Source organism: Ranitomeya variabilis, chromosome 2 (genome assembly GCF_051348905.1).
Source record: "Ranitomeya variabilis isolate aRanVar5 chromosome 2, aRanVar5.hap1, whole genome shotgun sequence".
NCBI lineage: Eukaryota > Metazoa > Chordata > Amphibia > Anura > Dendrobatidae > Ranitomeya > Ranitomeya variabilis.
The window spans coordinates 492,399,884-492,421,049 of NC_135233.1; the positions used below are offsets into that span (position 1 = coordinate 492,399,884).

The following is a 21,166-nucleotide window of genomic DNA, read 5'->3' on the forward strand; positions in this document are numbered from 1 at the left end:
TGGGAACCAAAGTAAAGACTCACGTTTCGCCATGGCCAGGCCTCATGTGAACTGGGGAAACACTGGATTCATCCATACTTTGCTCTACATAAATCTTGAAAAGATGAGAGGGTAGGGTGGTGCAAAAAATATAGAACAAGGCCAGCACTAAATATGGGAAGAAATGAATCAACGGGTACAAGCATGCTGCTGCCCAGATCATATTGAGGCCGAGGCACAAGAAGAGATGAGTCTTTTCGCATTAGGGTCCCATGTAAAAGAAGTCACTGTCATTTGTAGATGGGCACAAATAGTTTGATCAGATGTGTGCGAGGAACCATATATTTTTACATATGTAGCAATAGTAGAATGTATGTTAGTAATTTTTGGAGAGTGTTTTTGCATAGTGTTTGTATTTATTCATTCTTAAAAAAAACTAATTTTTAGAAAAATTAGAGTTTTTAAGGATTTGAGACAGACTTAAGAAGCCTTTGTCAAGCAAAAAAAAGGCTTGATAAAACTACGGTAATTGCTATAATATGTCCCTATTTTTAGTATTTCCAAATGCCACATGTCATAGTTATGTCTAGAAGAAAAGTGACCTTTGCTAAATTTCAACTTCATCATCAGGTTATAACCTGTAAAAGACGGCAGAGATCCAGATAAGGTCTGTAACAGAAGAGATATTGCCAATTAACACAACGGGCCAAGTGCAACAGTAACTGTTAACTCCTATGTCTCCTACTACTGCATTGTAGTAATTTCTCATTGATTCACCACATCAATAACAATAAAATTAAGCAATTTTGCAAAATCAAATTTTTGGTGTCGTTTTGCATCTATAGCTCCAATGCACACCTACAGATGGGAATAATATTGATTAGTTGAGTGAATTAATTCACGGGACCCTGATCCAATGGCCACGTCAATATTCTGTGGCCGGCAGAAAGGAGTCCTGCAAACTGTCTCCTATCTGCCCGAATCTTCAGAGTGTCTTCTGGTTTGACATATATGTATATTTATATAATCATATAATGGAGACCACACTCTCTTTCATCTTGTGCCAACCAGATTGCCCTGTGCACATTGCCATTGGGGTGGAACAACTCCTCGAAAGGAATCCACAAATATGAAAAAAGACAACAGAGAAAGGCTCATTGTGGAGGCGAAACATGGTGGCAATAAGTCCACACTTTCTAAAAAATACTCTGGTGCTGTTGTTTGATGTATATATACACATACTCAATCCTCAACATTGTAACTGCAACATCAAGAAGTAAAAATCATGAAATTAATGAATTAACATAAACACGTTCATGGAAAAATGAAGACCGAATTTTCAAAACATCTTGATTTATTCAACATCGAGTATGAGCACCACTTACAGAACTTAAAAGTGTCTCAAGAGCCATTTTTCAACACAACAACACCAGGAGACAAGTTGCGTGGACTAAACATGTTACAATGGCCTGCAGAGTTTCAGGACTTTTCTTGGTATTTGCATAACGAAGCTGCCGGCAGTGGATCTTGATGATTTGCCCAAGTGCATTCATCGTAGCAGAACAGACAAACATTAGTAACTTCACTGATAGCAGCCAAGCATGTAAGATCTTTTCAAAATGTTGTTTCCATATCATTAACATGTCTGTCTGAAGGAGGGTGGTGCTGTTATGAACAGTAAGGAACACGCTGTTACTTTAAGAGACTGCACCCCCTTGTCTGGCGTGATGGAATGTTGTGCTTCTCCCTTGCAATAGACTGTTTGAATGAACTGGACTGTGCAGATGGCAGGGGTGGAGCCTGAACTGTGTATGTGAGCTGAGGCTGCTGCAGAGAGAACTTTGTGCTGGTAGCTGCAAGAGAGGAGAACTGTGTCCTGATATAGCTGCAAGAGAGGACCCCCCAGCCTGTAACGGAGTGGACTTGTGAGATTTGACAGACTTTTCTGGGTGCAGCGAGGGTGTCTGTCCTGTGTTAGTTCGAGGAGCCACGAAGATACCGAGAAAGGGATTTACAGTTTCCAGGAGCACCTCCAGGACCCAGAAGCAAGGAGAAGACCATGTTTCACGGAGCTGGCAGAGAGCCGTGCACACCACCCTACTAGACTGCTGGGGGCCCCCCGGGACTGGATCTGAGTCCCCAACATCACCGTGAGTTTGTTCTTGCTTTGTGCACATGTCAGGGCCTAGTGTAGGCTTCAATAGTCAGAACATGGCAGCCGTGAGGCCTGCTTAATAAAGGCCAGGGAGGTTATACGTGGAGTAGCATCATTATTTGTTTATTGTTTTCATTTACTGTACTTGTGTAACATATATTGAGTCTGTAACAGTTGGAGCACCGTGCTATTTTACGGACAAGCTAAAGAATATAACTCTTATAAATTATCTTTTGCCATTGCATACCCCTGTTTGCATCTTCCTCATCCACTTCATTCCTTGCCTTCCAATAAATCTACCCTTTGTTGTTTGCACCTCATCTTGTGTACAGTAGTCTTCCTGCACCGTGGTGGTCCCTTGGCCATCGCTTCACATTAACTAAAGCAATTGTTACCATCCACCTCTCGTGTCTCCCCTTTTCCTCATAGTTTGTAAGCTTGCGAGCAGGGCCCTCATTCCTCCTGGTATCTGTTTTGAACTGTGATTTCTGTTATGCTGCAATGTCTATTGTCTGTACAAGTCCCCTCTATAATTTGTAATGTGCTGCGGAATATGTTGGCGCTATATAAATAAAAATTATTATTATTATCCATCCTGTGATTTCCATAATTATACAGCTTTTCCTTCTTGGTGTAGCACTTTCTCTACTATACTGCACATATAAAACACTTAAGTTGAGGTAAGAATACATCATCAGTCTGATTGAGTTTTGCAGGAATTTTATCTTGGCCTCCAAAGATTACGTGCAGATCCGTGTATCGGTTGGGGACATTCTGCCCTGTATATTTAGGAACACATGGCAGTGAATGTAACTACGGAACTTTGATCCCAGTAGTCAGGCAGCAGTGAGACAAGGACAGACTCACGGCCGAGCTATGGTGTGATGTGTATTAAAGTCCAACATCCAACTCGCAAATTAGGCGAGAGTCTCCGCTATCAGCTGGATCACTCTCTCTTCATCACTATGTCAAGGGGAACGGAGTTTACTCCTTATATACATAGGTTATGAATGACCGTATCTGACATTGACAAACGTCCAGAGGGCAGACTGAGAAATCAAATTGTCAGCAGCGATATCTGTACTTACAGCTGCATGGACCTCGGCACAATGTACTGTCCACCTCCACGTTCCTCTCTGTGCCAGCATCCACACAGCAACGTTCTGTGTATTGGACACAATATTGATTTTTGTTTTCATGGTGGATTTCTATCAGCCAAAAAGTATGGCTTACATATATTAAGTAGTGTTATGGTCTACCCAGGATTTTCTGGTGTCACTGCAGAGTCCAGGTGGTCACGTGACTGCAAATATGTGATTTGTATAAATGCGGTCACATTCTGACTAAATGTGCTTGGCTTCACTCAATGCAAGCACGTCTAGTGGGAATGTGGCAAATCGCATACTTGTAGGCACGTGACCGCTCGGTTTCGGAAGTGACACTGGAGAATCCTGACAGCCCCTTAATGATCATACATCTTATTCAGTGTTTTTTTTTTCATCACATTCTAAGGCTGGAGTCACACTGCTGTGTTTCTCCTCCGATAATCGCGTCGCACTGCAGGGACTGGCCGGCACCTCTCCTGACCCGAGCATGACAGCATGATGGATTACTATGCAGCTGTCCAGCTCAGGTCAGGAGAGCCGACAGCCAGTACAAGGTTTACTTTGCGATTCTCGCAGGAGAAATACGGCAGTGTGACTCCAGCCTAAAAGTCATAATTTTATTCTTTAATTGAAATAACTGTATGAGGTCTTGTTTTTTAAAGGAATCAGTTGCATTTGTGAATGACACCATTTTAGAGTACATATAATTAACTTTTATTTGCTCTTCATTGGGCGAAATAGATGACATCAGCACTTTGGCTGATGTTTTTTAATGATTTTGATGTTTACTCTATTTATGTGCTGCACAAATAAAGAGTCATTTTTTCTTCTGTGTATCAGTTCAATTCCAGGGATACCAAATTCATAAATTCATATAATATTTATTTACATTTTATTGCTTCTGTACAATAAATACACGGTTTAAAAAAATATATTTTCATGCCCCAATATTCTGAGAACCGGAACATTTACATTTTTCCATAAATGACACTGGATGAATGCCTATTTTTTGTCTGACAAGATGTAGTTTTTATTAGCCTCATTTTTTGGTACATTTGACTTTCTGATCACATTTTAGTACACTTTTTATGAGGTGTTATGAATGAGAAAACAGCAATTCTTGACTTTTTTTTTTGCTTCTTCTTTTACACTGTTCACTCAGTATACAGTAATTGACATTATTCTACATCCTATTTCTGGTGGGACAAGTTATAGTTTTCACTGATGCCTTTGGTCACTTTTTACCATGGGATGAACAAAAACACAGCGATTCAGGCATGATTAAGCCTTTTTTCTTTTTTCCACGACATTTGCCGTGCAGGAGAAATAATGACATCGTTTTATATCACGCACCAATACTATGAGGTTAAGACCTAATTCATACCTTATTATAAGTTTTACTACTTTTGCACAAAAAACTAACTTTTTAAAGAATATATGTCTCTCATCTCTCCAATACACAGGAGCGCTCACTGTGCCGAATGTTCCTGTGTTTTCTATGAAAGAGTCGCTGCCAGACATGTCTGCCGGCGGCTAGAGAGCAAAAGATCGGCAGTCCAAAATCAGTCATGCCAGATCCTTCTGTTCCCCAACATCATCTGTCGGAGGACAGTCAAGAGACCCCCGTGAACGCATTAACACAATCGCCTGAGCCTATAGATAATGGCTTGTTCATCCGACACTAGTCTAATGATTTTGGGGGGCTAGAAGGGTCTGATTAGCATTCATTTGTCCAGTCTGCAGTGTGGTGATCTCTGAAGACCACTTCTGTAGACTCTGACTATATAGTCTCAGTATGGTGGTAATATTCACTATCATTTTGGTGGTCCCATAATCTATGCCTAGGTCAGTAGGAGGTGTAAATACAGTTCTAGATACACCCACTACCTAAATGCAGGGTTTGCTATCATAGTGCCCAGATCTGTGAGCACCTATAGGAAAGATCTGTGCCTCTGCCTCATGTCAGCTCCCCTTATCCTAGGCACCCATAGTTGGACATTGACTATAGGCCACCCAGGCAGCCACTGAGGGTGATGAATCCTTGGCCACAGGACATGGGTAGCGTACCCTAGCAAAATGCCAGCAATGAATTTCCACAATTTCCTTAATTAGTTGGGTTTTCCACCTGCCTATATAGACTGCAGCAGCAGAATAAGTATGACATTTTTAATTATTTTAACTCCATAACTTAATTAATATGGAAGAAAATGGGAAAAATTGCAAAATATTAATCTATGTTTTGCTTGGATAGTTCCAAGTAAAAGATACAAAAAGCCAAATAAATATTTTCAAGAAAAATCTGGTTTAAAACAAATGGTATAACAATTAAAGGGGTTATCTGGTCAGGGAATATTGATGACCTATTCCCAGGATAGGTCATCAAACACAGATCGGTGGGGTCAGAAACCTGATCAGCTGGTATCTGCTCCAGCAGTGACTGGGCGTAAACAGATGGAATAGAGATCGATAGTGCAGCCCCATGCAACGTGTAGCGGCAGCTGGCGAGAGCTGCACAACATTGAATGGAGTGCTGAGCTGCAGATCCGTTCCATGGGTTTATATTCAGCTGCTGCTAGAGCAAATAACAGATGATCAGTGTTGGATCCCCACTAATCTGATCACGTTTCGTAATATCTAATAGATTTTTTTTTGTGTGCAAATTTATTGTGCAAATATACTATATAATTGTCTAAGGGTCACTTCCGTCTGTCTGTCACGGATATTCATTGGTCGCGGCCTCTGTCTGTCATGGAATCCAAGGCAAAACAGCCACGACCAATCAGCGACGGGCACAGTCCGGCGGAAAAATGGCCGCTCCTTCCTCCCCGCAGTCAGTGCCCGCTCCGTACTCCCCTCCAGTCTGCCCTCACACAGGGTTAATCGCAGCGGTAGCGGACCGCGTTATGCCGCGGTGTAATGCACTCCGTTACCGCTGCTATTAACCCTGTGTGACCTACTTTTTACTATTCATGCTGCCTATGCAGCATGAATAGTAAAACGATCTAATATTAAAAATAATTTTTAAAAAAATAAAAAATCGTTATATAGTCACCGTCCGTCGGCCCCCGGATCGACAACAGGCCTTTCCCGCTCGCGACGCTCCGGTAACCGGTCCATGCTGAGATCTCGCGAGACCGCTACGTCATCATCTCGCGACACCGCAATGTACTCTTCAGACCGGAGCGCACGAGCAGCGTCGGTAACCGCTTCGCTTGGATCCAGGGGCTCCGAAAGGTGAGTATATAGCTATTTTTTATTTTATTTATTTTTTTTTTAACAGGGATATGATGCCCACATTGCTATATACTGCGTGGGCTGTGCAATATACTACATGGGCTGGGCAATATACTACGTGGCTGGGCAATATACTACATGGCTGGGCAATATACTACATGGCTGGGCAATGTATTACGTGGCTGGGCAATATACTACATGGGCTGTGCGATATACTACGTGGCTGGGCAATATACTACACGGGCTGTGCAATATACTACGTGGCTGGGCAATATACTACACGGGCTGTGCAATATACTACGTGGCTGGGCAATATACTACATGGGCTGTGCTATATACTACGTGGCTGGGCAATATACTACATGAGCTGGGCAATATACTACATGGGCTGTGCTATACACTACGCATACATATTCTAGAATACCCGATGCGTTAGAATCGGGCCACAATCTAGTTAAAAAATAAATCTCCTGCTGCTGGCTAACAACTATCAACTATCGGCTATAGGCGATTATAATATTCTTATTATTATTCTTGTCAACATTTAGTAGCAAAATATGTTGTAGACACCACAAAGGGGAGAAAGAGGAAATAGTACAAAAAGGCATATTAGGATTTTCATTGGCTGATTATGGCCACACGTGAAACTTTAGGTTAAAAGGTGCATTTACACTGACACCTAGTGGAAAAGCTACAGAACTGCTGCCTGTCACTCATTTCCCAGAAATAGTAATGGAAATGATGGAAAAGTCTTGTAAATGTAAACTGGGAGTTGAATAATAAATAATAATAACAACAATAACACAATAATAATAATAAAATAGACACAAACGGTTTGCCATAAAGAAATCATTTAATATCATTTCATAGATCAATATACACATGTACTCTCTCACTCCATGTTGCATAATACTGGTTAGTAATGCCCCCAATAGGGTGGTCTGCAGCATAACATGGCCCTTCTCCTCCTCTTTGTGCTGTACACATATAATACATGCTCATGTAAGAGAACAATAGACGGTTTCCAGACATTACAATATGAATATGTCCTTTGTGAAATAAACAGGTTGTGCTTTGACACCAGTCACAATAATGTCTTGTGAGTTTGAAGAGACTATGATTTGTGCCAGCAAGTAGTCCCGGATTGGCATGTCAGATTACTAAAAAATGTGGTATAGAAATAGCACTACAAGTACAAGGATGCGCAGTAGACAGAGAGGTGCAAGTTCTCATAACATAGAGGCGGGTGAACTATGGCTGTTCAACTGCTGTTGATTATAAGCCTTCACACTTGGCATGCTGGGATTAGTAGTTCTACCACTGCTGAAGGCCATTGTTTGCCCATGCTTCTCTTAATACAATGCTGTAGCTCATATATTAAGCTCTAAGCACCATGGATGAGTGAGTCGCTAGGGCTGAAGCAGGCCCAGGAGACAGCGGTCACGTGTTTAGTACAAGACATTGTGCTTCATTTATAGAAATTGTCAGAAAGACAAACGGTCTTAGCAACCAATCAAAGCACAGCTTTCATTTTTTAAAATGCTCTGGTAAAATGAAAGCTCCTCTGTGATTGGTTGCTATGAGCAACATAGACATATTTTTCTATTTGCTTTGGAGTGGTAAAATGTGTAGTGTACAACATCGCTCAGGGAAATATACCCCAGTCATCAGTCACACGCAGGCTGAGGTGCCTGAGGGGGCCCATGGGGCCCTCCGGCATATGAGAAGACACCGGTATAATAAATATTGCACAGTAGGTGAGGGGCTGGTTACAGACTTTAATTGGTGCCCCCGCCACTGTCAAGGGAACGTCCCAAGATTGGGAGCAAAAGGAACACAGTGAAACCTTATATTACAAGGTCACTGATTCATTTAAATGGGCATCATGTAATGCTACCTGTCCCGAGTAGATGGCCGCCCCTGGCTTCACAGCTGAGTACCATGAGGGAAGTGCACGGCACTGGACAACCCCTTTAATACCTCTATCATAGAGCACCTACATTTTATTTTTTAACTATGTGATTGTGAGTATGTGGAAATGCTCTGCCGGTCAGTGAGGGTCCGGGTGGTGGCACTCACACCGATCGCTCAAATCACTTGTTGGCTGTGCGCTGCTCAGGAAGCGGGAGCGCTCCAATAATGGAGTACACACAGCGGTATGGGGCTCAATAGCAAGTCTATAACGCAATGCTCCATTCTGCGTACGGGCCCACAGACTTTACACAGAGCACCGGCCCCGTGTTCACAAAATTAGGCGACGGCCACACCACCATTTTCTCTCCACCTGATTATGCAAACTAGGCTCTGATCAGAGTTTGGCCACAGGGTTATTAGAGTTAGATCGGAGTGGGATCCGATTTTCTCAGAGGTGGAGAGAAAAAAAAAGTTTTCCACCATCTCCATTATGTCAGTCCGTTAAAATCATACCATGCTCGGGTTTTTTTCTGTAAACATGAAAGGGCAAGTGCCATGGGATTCTGAGAGGCAAATCGTGCATGCTGCAATATTTTACCTCTGACCACTCGGTCTAAGAAAAAATATCAGACATGTGCACAGCCCTATAGAATAACATCGGTACATCGGTTATCAGTCAAGGCCACGGATAGCACTCGGCCAATTAAAATGGTGGTCTGCACGAGCCCTTAAGAGCGGGGCTCTCCGGATTCCTGAGCAGCACATCATGTGTTAAGTGATTGGTGGGGGTCTTGGGATCCGGGCGCCCCACAGATCTACTGGTTGTTTCAGCGCTTATTACATAGTTAGCAAAAAAGTGTAGATACTTTTGAAAGGTGATTTCCATTCACTGACAGCGAGCAGAGATCTTGGACTTTGGTCTGGGCAGATTTATTTTAGGCAAGAACATTTACGTCCTATAACTATAGTGTAGCCCCCTTTGCTACATGCTAATTACTAACATTTCAGCATTGCCCTAAGCAGCAGAATGGTCCAGGGGTTGGGTTCTGTCCTTGAAGTCAAAGCAGTGCCTCTACTTCATTCTCAGAAACAGGGAGCGCATAGAAGGAACAACATTAGGTAGATCAGATGAGGGTGACCACTGCAGAACATGGTGATCATTCAAATGATTAGCAATACGTGACCATGTAGAACCCAAGAGTGTCTCTCTACCAGGGCTCCTCTATATCCTGAGTGGCGGATGCTCCACTATAGTCTTGACATTGGACAAATCCTTTAAGCACTAGGAACTTCCAGATATGGAGATAATACCTGCTGGAAAACTCTCGGATTCAGTTTATCCCTAAAAATGTTCCCGTGCAACCATTGACCTTTTTCACCTGCTATTGTTTTCTAGTGTCTTCTGTGGGAACCTCACTGGTTGTGGGGCACCAGTGTAAATCCAATAGCTGGACATGAGCCTGCGCTATGTGGTAGATTTCGTGACCATAATAACATATAGTTTACATTTACATTACGTCCAACAATCTTGCTCCATTATGTACAATACTGAGTCCTAAAAAACAGATCATTAAAAAAATAAAATGCTACATTTAAGACTAACGAGTTGGAGACTACATTATTTTCCTGTGCTGGTTGGAATTTGGGAAAAGGGTTTTCAAGACTAGTATAAAAATATTTTCTTTTAAGAAAGTCACAGTGAATAGCAGAAAGCTGATGTGTATAGACGGGCTGCAGCGAGGGTGAATGGCTTGTGTGCTGAGGATCATTGTTACATCTCTGTAAAAAAAGAAAGAAAATGGAAAAAAACAAACAAAAGGGAATCTGGCCCCAGATGTGAAAAGTGAGTTGTTCAGCTATTCGGCAACTGTCAAGAACTTATTATAATTACTCCCCTAATAAAATGTGTCTAGGTAGCCCTTTAAAAGTAGAGGATGGTTAATCAGTGATGCCAAAAAATTCATGGTCATTGGCCAAGAAACAAAAATCATAGTAGATAAATGCTGAATAAGTCAAATTTGGAATGAAGGAATTTTACGGGATATTACATGCCCACCCTTAGGATAAACCATCATATTATACTAGTGGGTCTCCCAGATCCTCCTCTATTTGATCTGATACTGATGAGATTACCTATTTTGAGGACTTCAATAGGATCAGTAATAATAAGGTCCTGAAGACCCTTTATTCCCATTCTTTAGAATTTATCACCTATCCATATAAGATATATTGCTGATTGATGAACGTTCATCAGTTGGATTTCCCATCAATTCCAAGAGGGCTCAGCAGAGCGCTCTCTGAATGGAGCGATGACCAGGGATGAGCACCAGGTGTCCATTCAGTCTCTATAGGGCTGCCAAAAAAAGCCAAAGACTGGTCTCAGCTATCTCCAGCAGACCCATAGACCATAAATGGAGAAACACGGACTTAAATATATAAGAGCAGCTATTTTACCAAATGTGATCGAACTGACCCTAGAATTTACCCCAGGCTTGGGTGTTTATGACCAAGTGAATGTGGCCAAATGCATCCGTTGATGATTGTTTTCATATTGCATCAAGTTTTGATCATCATCATCAAATGAAAACTCATTCAGAGTATGAAGTGGATTGGCCTAAGATTAATTTTTTGAAAGCCAGAGTAAAAATACTCAAATGCTCAAAACTGTCTTTGCAATAAATAAATTACACAGAAGTGAAGGATAAAAATTCTACTGACGTTGGTGGCGCACAAGAGGGTCTGAAAATCTGTGGTGATGAAAATTAGTTTTTTTCAGTTTAAGATCGTGTTCGGACAGTGACACCAAACACTGTGGCAAATTGTGGGCATTGACTAGCTCTGTGTGCATGTCCACAAAGCGGATGAGTGCAGGAGCTGCCTCCTAATTAGGTGCTGCAGACTCCTCTGAATATTGCATGTTGCAATTTTTCCATGTAAATCATCGGTCCATGTGGAAAATCGGCCATGTACACTGGCGATAATGGGTCGGTTTGCTCTCTATGGACGATCCTTGGCGAACACAGACAGCACGCAGCCCAATAATATGCCCATCCGAACGAGGCTCCAGGCTACATTCACACATCAGTGTGTCACGGGCAAAGTATGGACGAAATAGACTGACTGCGGGTTTCCTGAACCGGGCTCACCATCCTTATAGATGCCTATGTGGCTGCTGAATTTGTGTCAGGTGACCCAGCGGCCAGTCTGTACACTGCGGTCCATATTCGGACCACGACACACTGATGTGTGAATATAGCCTAATTTCCAGTCTTGTCCACCAGTTAAGTGGAAGAAACAAGTGTGGAATATTCCTACATTATCAGATGCCAGAATAACAGACATTTACTGTATACCATACTAACCATACACTGTTAAGCCTAGTAATGGTTCTGAGGGAGCAGAGCCCAACACAATAAATTAAAGACCTTGTGTGTCATGCTACTCCCATCAGACCCAGCACCATGCCTGACACCGTGCATCATTAGTTTTTCTTTTTGTACAATTTTTTATTTTACTTTTTTGGTATAGTTATTTGTTACAGATCTCTAAATGGATGATTGGGCAATTCAACTGTTATAAGTCCTTGGGGCAGTTAAAGGACAAAGTAGATTTTAATCAAAAGATCTTTAAATAATAATAAGTTCCACAATTGGATGTGTAAAAAAATAATGTTCCTGTGCTGAGATAATCTTATAAATGTGCCCCTGCTGTGTACTGTGTAATGGCTGTGTCTGACCGGGACATGGTCTGATCATACCACATCTCCTGAGCAGAGGGGAAGCAAAAAAGAGGATACAGACAGGACAGCACAGGATTGCAGCTGCTGCTTTCTGTGAGGTAAAACATTTCCCCTCCTGTTTAAAAACAAACAGTGCAGAAACATTTTTTAACACATCCAATAGTGTAAGAATAGATTGAAATGTACTTTGTTCGTGGGAAACCTCCTGTAAAACCTTGAAGGAGATGCTTTAATATATCATATATAGCTGAGGCCGGTGTCACTCGTCCTGATATTTCCGGTACCAGTAAACACGGTACCAAAGATATCCGTGTGTGTCCTACACGTGGCACACGTATGGCAACCATGTGCCGCCTGTGTGCTGCACCAGTACCACACGGACGGCCGCCGGGGAAGAAGCGCAGAATGAATGAAAGAAAAAAACGACGTGGGGCCCCCCCTATATTTTTCAACCAACCCGGTAAAACTCACAGGTGCAGGCTGCTAGTCTCAGGCTGGTAAGGGGCCATGGATATGCCCCCCCCCCCCAGCCTAAAAACAGTAGCCCGCAGCTGCTCAGAAAAGGCACATCTATGAGATGCGCCATTTCTGGAGCTTTGCCTGGTTCTTCCCACTTGCCCTGTAGTGGTGGCAAGTGGGGTAATGAGAGGTTAATGTCACCTTCCTATTGTAAGGTGACATTAAGCCGGCTTAGTAATGGAGAGGTGTCAATAAGACACCTATCCATTACTAATCCTATAGTTGTTAAAGGGTTAATCAAACACCAGACAGTAAGAAAAAAGTATTTTAATGAAATAAAACAGTTTGAAGCCGGGAGCGGTGGCATTGGCACCGCTTCCAGTTGTAAACTGTACATTCCTCAGATATGGATTACTGCGTGGGACATGACTGTATGGCAGACAGGTATGGGTATATTGTTGGTTTATTATTTTGACATTTTTTACAGGAGATCGAGGGCTTCGCTTGGAATGGCAGACTAATGGAAAAACTGTGTTTATTGTTTTATTTCATTAAAAGACTTTTCTTACTGTGTGGTGTTTGATTAAACCTTTAACAACTATAGGATTATTAATGGATGGGTGTCTTATTGTGAAAACCCGCTGACATGTGCATAGACCCATTCAATTGAATGGTTCTACGTGTGTTTCTCCGGTACGTGAGAAAACCGTCACTACACGTACTGGAGGCACTGACGTGTGAAACCGGCCTTATAAAGTACCAGGTGATATACACAGGGCCGCTTACTAACAGATAAGTAATAGTGGACAACTGAAAGCAACCAATCAGAAGTTAGACGTAATCTGTCTTGTGCAAATTCCGAAATTAGAAGCCAATACGTAATTAGTTGCTGTGGGTTCGTGCACATTACAGTCATTTCCGGACATCTGTAAAGTGACTAATTCTACCTGCATGTCATGTTTCTTCTCCAGAGTAGGTGGGTTTTGTACCATGTAGGAAGGGATAACAAACAGTTCACACAGACGAAGTTGTGTCTTCACAAGCACACACTCACGCCTCCATTTTACTTGACCCGCAGCAGCATTTTGGTGTTTTATTTAAGTGTTGTTCTGGCAGTCCAGGTTCTGTTGACACCATTAGGACTCGTTGGGAAAGAACCCAAGTTTTGCAGACGACATCTCACGTCGGAGCCTCATGATTTCCCAGAATATCAGCTCCGCTGCACAAGTGGAGAAAAGGAGCTTTACAATCTATTTTATATAATGAACCAACACAGCGAACAGACATCAGAAAGGAGAAATGTCATTATGCATAATAGTAAGGTCCTGTTCACACACAGCAGTCACGCTGCAGCTGGAAACCGCAACAGTCCTGTGCTTCTGCCGCCTCTCCACTATTTTCCTGCACAATCGCTGGATCTTCCAAGGAAACTGCAGATTATGTTGGAGGAAATCAGTTCCATCCATCTGAACAGAATTGCTGCAGATGAATGAGAAGGTTGTTGAATTTTCCGCAACAAAATCTGGAACAAATATGTAACATGTGAATTTAGCCTTAGGGTACGTTCACATGTTGCATGTTTGGTTTGGGATTTCAGCATGTATTTGCAGGCAGAAAATCCACAGTGTAAGGCCGGCCTCACACTCAGCGTATGTAAATACGGTCCGTTTTTTACGGCCGTAATACGCAGAAAAGTCCCCAAAATAGTGATCCGTATGTCATCCGTAGGCAGGGTGTGTCAGCGTTTTTTGCGCATGGCATCCTCCATATGTAATCCGTATGGCATCCGTACTGCGATATTTTCTCGCAGGCTTGCAAAACCGACATCTAATGGATTTATGTGCTCAAATGTTCGTTAAAACATATATACAGTATATATATATATATATATATATATATATATATATATATATATATATATATATATATATATATGTCATTGAGACACATATATATATATTCTGTATTTATATTTAATTCAGCGCGATATATGTGAAAAGCTGGTAATTCAATTGTGGGCTTTTCATTTCTCCTTCCCAAACCCGACAGGATATGAGACATGGTTTACATACACTGTGTTCCAAATTATTATGCAAATAATATTTCCTCATATTTTCTCTAAATTACCTATCTGAATTGCAGTCATTGTTATTTTCCAGTCATCTACTATTCTAGTATAATTGCAATGTTTTGGAACAAACTGCCTATGAAAACAGTATCCTTTCTAAAAAAAAAATAAACACTCAAAATGCATGTTCCAAATTATTATGCACAGCAGAGTTTTCAACCTTTTTTTTTAATTTTGAACAAAAAAATGTTCAATTGTGAAGTTATAAGCATTATCAGCTTATTACAAAATGAAATCAAACAGTTTTCAAGTGAAAACTTTATTCTAGGTGCTGTTACATTTGCACCAGAGGCGTAGCTAAGGGTTCAGCTCAGGGGGGGCGAAAAATCTGAGTGGGCCCCTAACAGGTAACCCTGATTACAACTCAGGTGGTGCACTCTAGTCGTGGGTATTGGGGAATATCAGCAGATGACAGAGCTATAACTGACAAAAATCTCTATACAATGGCCAAGACTGATATTACCACCACATGGTGACCATATACTGGTAGATACCAGTGCTGCAGAATATACAAGAGTTTACAATAGAGTTACACATAATAACTTACAGGTTAAGTTTTTTGATAGTCGTTCACTTTTGACATCTTACTCAGACCGACATGACAACTTCTCCAGCCAGTACTTGTATGCACAGATTACAACAGACACATCTGACTAACATTTCCAGCACCATCTCCATCTATTCCCAACATGTACAAATGCCTCAACGTGCTGTCACCCCAATACTGAGCCGCTGCTGCCGTATGTGTCCCTATTACTGCCCCTGATACCCCAATACTGAGCCTCTGCCGTATGTGTCCTTATTACTGCACCTGATACCCCAATACTGAGCCTCTGCTGCCGTATGTGTCCCTATTACTACACCTGATACCCCAATACTGAGCCGCTGCTGCCATATGTGTCCCTATTACTGCCCCTGATACCCCAATACTGAGCTGCTGCTGCCGTATGTGTCCCTATTACTGCACCTGATACCCCAATACTGAGCCTCTGCTGCCGTATGTGTCCCTATTACTACACCTGATACCCCAATACTGAGCCGCTGCTGCCATATGTGTCCCTATTACTGCCCCTGATACCCCAATACTGAGCTGCTGCTGCCGTATGTGTCCCTATTACTGCACCTGATACCCCAATACTGAGCCACTGCTGCCGTATGTGTCCCTATTACTGCACCTGATACCCCAATACTGAGCCACTGCTGCCGTATGTGTCCCTATTACTGCACCTGATACCCCAATACTGAGCCACTGCTGCCGTATGTGTCCCTATTACTACACCTGATACCCCAATACTGAGCCGCTGCTGCCGTATGTGTCCCTATTACTGCCCCTGATACCCCAATACTGAGCTGCTGCTGCCGTATGTGTCCCTATTACTGCACCTGATACCCCAATACTGAGCCACTGCTGCCGTATGTGTCCCTATTACTGCACCTGATACCCCAATACTGAGCCACTGCTGCCGTATGTGTCCCTATTACTGCTCCTGATACCCCAATACTGAGCCGCTGTTGCCGTATGTGTCCCTATTACTGCCCCTGATACCCCAATACTGAGCCGCTGCTGCTGTATGTGTCCCTATTACTGCCCCTGATACCCCAATACTGAGCCACTGCTGCCGTATGTGTCCCTATTACTGCCCCTGATACCCCAATACTGAGCCGCTGTTGCCGTATGTGTCCCTATTACTGCCCCTGATACCCCAATACTGAGCCACTGCTGCCGTATGTGACCCTATTACTGCACCTGCTGTGTGATACAAGCGCTGAGATCCTCTTTCTGCCTCATACTAATGCTACCACTGTGCCCTATACATAGTAGAATGTCTCTTTTGTGCCCTCACAGTAGCTCCCACACTGTATATAGACCCCAGTTTATGACAGCCCCCACAGTAACTCCCTCACTTTATATAGGCCCCGATACTTTGATGACGACCCCCACAGTAGCCTTTAAACTGTACTGTATAATGGCCCCCGCCATAGCTATCATTCAGTATACTGGCCCCCGCATTAGCCCCCATACTGTATAGTGACCCCCACATTTGCTCATTCGCTGTATAACGGTCCCTGAATTAGTTCTAACACTGTATAATTGCCCCTGCAATAGCTATCACGTTGTATACTGGCCCCTGTATTAGCTCTCACACTGTGTAATGGACCCCGCAGTAGCTCCCACGCCTTTGATTCTGGTCTGTCTGTGTGCCACAACTTGCACAGGCCTGATATATATGACAAAGAGATAAATAGAAGAAAATAGAAACAGACAGTAGGTGCATTCAGAGTCCAGGATATGGGTACAGCTCCCTGAATGTATCCAGGTAACCTTGTCTGGACAAGAACCCAAAGAGGGAAACGGAAATGAGGGAATTTGAAGAGGGGGAGGTAGAATGTTACTCATGTAAAGAAGAAAGTGCACCCCTGGTACATCTCTTTTTTCCTTTTTCTGCCTTTGGGTGTCTTGTTGTCCAGACTGAATATAAGTTCGGGGGTCTACACCTATATGTGAATATTTATACGCACCTACTGGCTGTTCGTATTTTCTTCTATTTGGCTCTTTAATATATATATATATATATATATATATATATATATATATATATATATATATATATATTCATCCTCAACTTTATTGGATTTATTTTAATAAAAATAATTGGGTTTTCATGCTCGCCACCCTGGATTTACAATATGAGATTATAGGAGCCTGTCCCCAACTACAGGACTACGTCACATGATGTGTACATTCTGTACATGTATATATAATATATACATACAGCAAAGAGATGTGAAAGCAGCACTAGCAAACTGTGTATTATACGGCTGCCAAACCTTCCAGGCATTTACTTATCCTCAATATAGTAGCAAAAAAATGAAGGCAGCACACAATTTAGACAAAATGAAAAAATAGTGTTTTGGTTCTCCTGGAAAAAGAACCAAAATGTCGCTGAGCCCCAATAGGCTATTAAAACACTTTTTTTTTTTTCATTTTGTCAATGGTGTTCTGTTTTCATTTTTTTGCAACTATACATCTTTACAGTTATCTATATACAGTATGTATGTGTATATAATATAATATATATATATATATATATATATATATATATATATATATATATATATATATATATATATATATAGGGAAAGGGACATATTGTAATCTCTGCGGTGCTGCAGCAGGGGTCACGTCTGTCAGTGAGTGCAGGGAATGATATTGACTACTCATGTCAGTCCCTCTATCTGGGGCACAAAGATTTATGGCAGCTGCATTGAAGTCTTTAACACATATGGTGATGCTCCAGCGATTTAAGACCCCAAACACAAGATAAGAAATCATCCAGGACTTGTCAGGAGGTGATCAGCTTCCTGGCACCTCCTCACTGCACAGACACCTCCGAGCCCCCGGATGCAGGCAGCAGCCTGAGCTCCTACTTACAGCTCCACAGTCTGTCCTTTCTCCTGCTCCTCTCAGCAGGAAGAAGCTGGTGCCCTGCAGACACAGCGTGCAATGTGGGCGTGTCTGCAGTTTGACCCCTGCAGCAGAGGTACAGTTCCGGGCCGGCATTCAGCGTCCCCGGTCTATAGAACAGAAACACAGACAGCTGTACTGCAGGGAGATCATGTCTCTCTGCACTACAGTGGAGCTTTACCTATATCGGCGTGCTGTGCACGCCGATATAGTTAGCATTGGCAGTAGCTCCAGGTGGGCCCCTGCGAGCAGTGGGCCCGGGGCGACCACACCCTCTGCCCCCCTGCTAGCTACGCTACTGATTTGCACGTAGGACCCCTTGTTCGAAAGAAGCTTCTGAACTCTCTCGTCCATTGAATTTGTCAGTTTTTGGATGGTTTCTGCTTCAATTGTTTTGCATGTGGACAGAATACCCTCCCAGAGCTGTTGCTTAGATGTGAACTGCCTCCCGTCATCATAGACACTCCTTTTGATGATGCTCCAGAGGTTCTCAATGGGGTTGAGGTCAGGGGAAGATGGTGGCCATACCATAAGTTTGTCCTCTTTTATGCCCATAGCAGCCAGAGATGCAGATGTGTTTTTTGCAGCATGAGACGGTGCATTATCATGCATGAAAATGATCTTGCTGCGGAAAGCACGGTTCTTCCTCTTGGACCATGGCAGGAAGTGTTGTTTTAGAAACTCCACATAGATTATGGAGTTCATCTTTACCCCTTCAGGGATCATAAAGGGGCCGACAATCTCTCTCCCCATGATTCCAGCCCAAAACATTACTCCACCTCCTCCTTGTTGGCGCCTTAGCCGTGTTTTCATGGGGTGTCCATCAACCAGCCATCCTCCACTCCATCCATCTGGACCATCGAGCGTTGCACGGCACTCATCTTGGAACAAAACAGTTTGGAAGTCAGTCTTCATGTATCGTTTGGCCCACTGGAGCCGTTTCTGCTTGTGTGCAGTGGATAGAGGTGGTTGACAGGATGGCTTACGCACCTCTGAAGGACCCTGCATCTTGTTGTTCTGGGGACGTTGGAGGCACCAGCAGCTTCAAAAACTTGTCTGCTGCTATGACAAGGCATTTTTGCAGCTGCTCTTTTAACCTTACGCAATTGCCTGTTGGAAAGAGTCCTCAATTTTTCCTTATCAGCACGCACACGTGTGTGCTGGGAATCAGCTACATACTTCTTGATTGTGCGATGATCACGATGAAGTGTCTTGGCAATGTTGATTGTAGTCATGCCTTGACCTATACTCTATATATACTCTATATAATACTCCACAATTTGTTGCTTCTCAGCAGCCGACACATCCTTTTTCTTTCCCATTTTGGCAAAAAATGTAGGCTGCTTAATAATGTGGAACAGCCTTCTTACGTAGTCTTGCCTTTATTTGGACACACCTGCCAAACTAATTTTCACAGGTATCTGCAATTGCTTTCAGTGATATAAAGAGCCCTGACACACATCTCACCATCAATGAGTTTAAATGACAAACAAAAAAATTCTAACCTTATCACTCCTAAACTCTTTATGCATAATAATTTGGAAGACAGTGTACAGTAAACCATCTCATACCCCCTTTTTTTTTTGCATATTCCACACTACTAATGTTAGTAGTGTGTATGTGCAAAATTTGGGCGCTGTAGCTGCTAAAATAAAGGGTTAAATGGCGGAAAAAATTGGCGTGGGCTCCCACGCAATTTTCTCCGCCAGAGTGGTAAAGCCAGTGACTGAGGGCAGATATTAATAGCCAGGAGAGGGTCCATGGTTATTGGCCCCCCTGGCTACAAACATCTGCCCCCAGCCACCCCAGAAAAGGCACATCTGGAAGATGCGCCTATTCTGGCACTTGGCCACTCTCTTCCCACTCCCGTGTAGCGGTGGGATATGGGGTAATGAAGGGTTAATGTCACCTTGCTATTGTAAGGTGACATTAAGCCAGATTAATAATGGAGAGGTGTCAATTATGACACCTATCCATTATTCATCCAATTGTATGAAAGGGTTAAAAATGATGATCTGTACTTACCTTGAGTTGCGGTGATGCGCCCTCTGCTGGATGTCCTCATGAACTGGAGCCTTGGAAAAGTTCCCACGCTCGAGTTCATATGAGGACATCCAGCAGAGGGCGCATCACTGCAACTCAAGGTAAGTACAGATCATCCTGCTTTCCTTTCAGTACCCGGGGTTTACAGGCACCAGCGAGTGCTTTAGCACAGCTCCTGGCTGTAAAATAATTTAACCCCTTCAGATGGATTTACTTCGTGGGACGTGACAGATCATCTGAAGGTATGTATATTGTTGGTTTATTATTTTTCAGAGCGAGGGTCTTCAGGTGGATTGAGAGAGCAATAAAATATTAAAACAACCTGTGTGTTTATTTCATTAAAATACTTTTTAATAATGTGTGTGTGTTTTTTTAATCCTTTCATACAATTGGATTAATAATGGATAGGTGTCATAATTGACGCCTCTCTATTATTAATCTTGCTTAGTGTCACCTTACAATAGCAAGGTGACATTAACCCTTCATTACCCCATATCCCACCGCTACACGGGAGTGGGAAGAGAGTGGCCAAGTGCCAGAATAGGCGCATCTTCCAGATGTGCCTTTTCTGGGGTGGCTGGGGGCAGATGTTTGTAGCCAGGGGGGGCCAATAACCATGGACCCTCTCTAGGCTATTAATATCTGCCCTCAGTCACTGGCTTTACCACTCTGGCGGAGAAAATTGCGCGGGAACCCACGCCAATTTTTTCTGCCATTTAACCCTTTATTTTAGCAGCTACAGCGCCCAAATTTTGCACATACACACTACTAACATTAGTAGTGTGGAATATGCAAAAAAAAGGGGATATGAGATGGTTTACTGTATGTAAACCATGTCTCATATCATGTCGGGTTTGTGAAGGAGAAATGAAAAGCCGGCAATTGAATTACCGGCTTTTCTCTCTAACACCGCTGCGTATTTCTCGCAAGTCACACTGCTGGT

General features: G+C 42.7%; 1 protein-coding gene across 9 annotated transcripts in view; it reads right to left on the bottom strand.

The window, feature by feature from the left end:
• Nucleotides 1–7,308: 7,308 nt before the first annotated feature.
• Nucleotides 7,309–21,166, bottom strand: part of RAB3IL1 (RAB3A interacting protein like 1) — a 147,664-nt gene continuing 133,806 nt past the window's right edge. For all 9 annotated transcript variants that reach the window (XM_077287966.1, XM_077287964.1, XM_077287962.1 and 6 more), the window contains one exon: nucleotides 7,309–13,805. In XM_077287966.1, the coding sequence (XP_077144081.1) occupies nucleotides 13,723–13,805 (83 nt within the window). In that variant the 3' untranslated portion in view covers nucleotides 7,309–13,722. The remainder of the gene's footprint in view (nucleotides 13,806–21,166) is intronic.